Raw genomic sequence first — 3,088 nt, forward strand, 5'->3', positions numbered from 1 at the left:
GGTGGTCACCTAATTCGACTTTATTGCAGGATAATCACTCTCTCCCCCACCCCCTGTATGGCCCTTACAGCGCCCAGCCCGCGGCCCCCTGGGAGGGGAGGCCCCCAGGGGCCTGGGGGAGGACTCCCCGGGGCTGGGGGAGAAACAGTGCTCAGGACTGGGGTCCCAGGGTCGCTCAGGCCAGGCTGGGGTGGGGCTTCTCCTTCTTTCTCAGTCTGAGTCTGTTTCTCTTGAGCTTCTTCATCCTTGATGTTCGGCCCCATGTTGGGGCTCCGGTGAGCCACAGCCCCGCAGCCAGAACCACAAGGAGCACGAGGAGCAGCAGCCCCTTGGCCAAGACGCAGAGGTAAGTGGACTTCTCCGAAGGATAGCCGGGATCTGGGGCAGAAGGAGGTAAGGAGAGAGGCGCTCGCCAGGGCGGGGGAGGGGGGAGGTCCAGATTCAGAGGTGGACATCCAGCCCAGATCCCACAGAGGGGTCTCAAGTTCACAGCCAATTGCTGTTCCTTGTCAAGGGTCCCGGGGCATGTGTGTTCTGATCACAGAAGTCAGGAGCTGAGATGCAGGGAATGATCTCCAGCTGAGCGAGAGACTCGAGGACCTTTGGGAGTTGGGAGCGCCGGCCCCATCCCCAGCCCAGGGGACCAGGTCCCCTGGGGAGGAGTGCAGTTCTGGGTACCAGGTACTCTCCTGGGAAGAACGGGGGGGAGGGCGGTGGTAGCTGTGAGCCCTGCAGTAGCCCGGGGCTGTCCCCAGGGGCCTGGTACCTGAACAGAAGGACCCGGCAGGGATGGGGCTGGAGACGATGCTGCTGATGGGGTTGCTGGCCCTGCAGGTGTAAGAGGGGGCATTGTCCCCAGGCCGCCAGGATGTGCTGAGGGCAGAGCCCTCGTGCACTGCGTCCACGCCATCCTCCCCGGATAGCCAGCTGTAGGTCACGTCCAGGCCTGCCTTCTCCACAGAGCAGGTCAGAGATATATTACAGCCATCTTCCCGAGAGATCTCAAAGTTCACGGTGACGCGAGGCTCCGACAGCCGGCCTGGATGAAGGAGGGACACAAAGACCCTCTTAAGTAATCAGGGGTTGGGGCTGTTCTCTTAAGGTCCTCGATCCTGGGGGGACAGGGGTGCCTGTCCAGAAACTAACGAAGCCGCCATAAAATCTGGTTCCAGGGTCCCCCGGGCTACTGCTAAGGTAGATAGGGCTGCCTTTGGCATTTTCTACGTGTTCTACAACGTGGCCTCACCTGCTCTCTGTCCCCTGCACACCCCACCTTCTTCCAAACCCGTTCTGGCTTTTCGATCCCAGAAAATATCGTCACACCTCCTGGGGGCATTGATAGATTAATCAGTGTCTCTGCAAGATTCGAGATGGAGTATCAGCCGGTGTCACCGGCACTGAGAAACTTGGTTCGGTGAAGAGGAGACATTGATTAGCAGCCCTCACAGGACACAGGGGGATGGAGCACTCAGGCCTAGAGGCGGCACCCATTCCCAGGATGCAGGATCTCAGTGGGAGAGAAGGGCCCCCGGACGTCCGCACACAGAGCTCCAGACCCCTCTCCCTGCGCGCGGAAGGCCCAGGGGAACAGCCCGCGTGCCCAGGGCCTCGCCGCTCCGGCCACTCCGCAGCTCAGACCCCGGGCTTGGGTGCACAGGAGACAGCCCACCCCCCATCCCCGCCCCTCCAGCCGTAACTCTGAGTCCCGAGACCACTGCTCCTTTGCGTGCAAAGCGGGGGAGAGCCCCGGACAAGCAGCGCCGGACCTCCAAGCCGACACTCACGGTACACACGTAGACGGTACCGCTGCATGACGGAGATCCGCGACGTCCTCAGGTTGACCTGAGCCTGGTACGGCCCGGAGTCCTCCCAGCTGAGATTGCTGATGTGCAGGGAGTAGCCGGGGTCGGGGAAGCTCGCTCGGCCCTTGTATCGAGGGTTGGTCACCTCGATGGTGGCCGGCTGCCCCCTTTTCCCAGGGACCACGGTGGCAAGCCTTACGTGAGAGGACCAGACGATATTCTCAACCTCTTCATCGGCTGGAACTTCCAGGGGGAGGCTGACGGACTCCTGAAGGACCGCAACAACGTCCTCTGTACCCCCGTCATCTCCAGAGTCATCTCCAGAGTCATCTCCAGAGCCATCTCCAGAATACCCTTCCGCTGCAGAAAAAGGAAGAAAAGATGGGAGCAGCCCAGCTGGTGTGTCTGGGCTGCTGTGCCTGGGGCCGGAGCAGTGATGGGCATGCACCTGTCTCCCACGTGTGGCTTCCGTGGCCCCCGGCTCCGTGCCAAGCCTCTCTGGCTCTAGCTCCCGCTGCACTCCCCCTGAGCACCTCCCAGGTCTTGGTTTCCGTCTGGGCCCTCCTCCTCCAAATTTCACCTTGGCCGTATGCCGGGATGGGCTGGCCCCCTTCTACGTTGCAGGCTTCCCCACCTCTTGGTCCTAAACCGCAGCCACACCCTCTTCCTCTTTACTCCCGGAGAGCTGAAGCATCCACCCTGGAGCCTGGCCAGCCCAAACCCCAGCAGGACAGGAGAGCAGAGGGAGGGAGAGGCTCCCATCCCAGGACTGCAGTCTCCCTCTCTCACCTGTCTGGACCAGCAGGAGTAGGAGAAGCCATGGAAGGGCCCCCATGACAGCAGCCCTGCTCGCCAGCAGGTTGGCCTCCTGGCCCCCGAGCTGATGAAGAAGACCAGCTGCTGGGTCAGGAGGCTGCTGGAGACGAGTGACTGACGGACAGTGTCCCGGAGGGGAAATGCTTCTCACATACACCGCCCCCCCCCCGCCCCCGCCAGCAGCCTCCAACTTCCTTCATCCCCACTAAGCCCCTCCCTGTCCATCTTGGGAAGTTCTCTCTCGGAGTCCGATTGCCCGGCTGGTTCACCCACTGGCCCGTGCTTCCTGTCCATCACACCCCACTCAGATCCCACTTCCTAAGAGAAACCTTCCTAGACGCCCTGCCCCTGTGTTCCCAGGCAGCCCCCCTCCCCCTCCTGCCCGGAGCTCTTGGCCCTGAGCGTACCCTCAGTCAGCTCTCGCCCATGTTGCTGTCATGCATTGACCTTATAAGCGTTTTTGTCTCCCC

At 61.9% G+C, this 3,088-nt stretch overlaps 1 protein-coding gene across 2 annotated transcripts; it reads right to left on the reverse strand.

Moving 5' to 3' along the window:
- On the reverse strand, window positions 1-2,727 carry SLAMF9 (SLAM family member 9). 2 transcript variants are annotated; one of them, XM_044266227.1, is made up of 4 exons: window positions 2,557-2,727; window positions 1,785-2,094; window positions 767-1,039; window positions 1-378 (listed from the first exon to the last, which is right to left on the reverse strand). In XM_044266227.1, the coding sequence occupies exons 1-4, from the start codon at window positions 2,635-2,637 to the stop codon at window positions 176-178; spliced, it is 867 nt and encodes a 288-aa protein (XP_044122162.1). In that variant the 5' UTR covers window positions 2,638-2,727; the 3' UTR covers window positions 1-175. The 2 variants fall into 2 exon arrangements, with proteins under 2 accessions (XP_044122162.1, XP_044122161.1); XM_044266226.1 differs by lacking the exon at window positions 767-1,039 and having other exon boundaries at window positions 154-378; window positions 1,921-2,094.
- Window positions 2,728-3,088: the final 361 nt, after the last annotated feature.

The sequence above is a fragment of the Neovison vison genome, chromosome 10, assembly GCF_020171115.1.
Source record: "Neovison vison isolate M4711 chromosome 10, ASM_NN_V1, whole genome shotgun sequence".
In the NCBI taxonomy this organism is placed as follows: domain Eukaryota; kingdom Metazoa; phylum Chordata; class Mammalia; order Carnivora; family Mustelidae; genus Neogale; species Neogale vison.

Coding starts and splice junctions, on each gene's coding strand:
- SLAMF9 (XM_044266227.1), bottom strand. CDS start 2,637: ATGGGGGCCCTTCCATGGCTTCTCCTACTCCTGCTGGTCCAGACAGGT. Junction 1,040..1,784: donor GTACCGTCTACGTGTGTACC/GTGAGTGTCGGC, acceptor TCCTTCATCCAG/GCCGGCTGTCGGAGCCTCGC. Junction 379..766: donor TGCCGGGTCCTTCTGTTCAG/GTACCAGGCCCC, acceptor CTTCTGCCCCAG/ATCCCGGCTATCCTTCGGAG.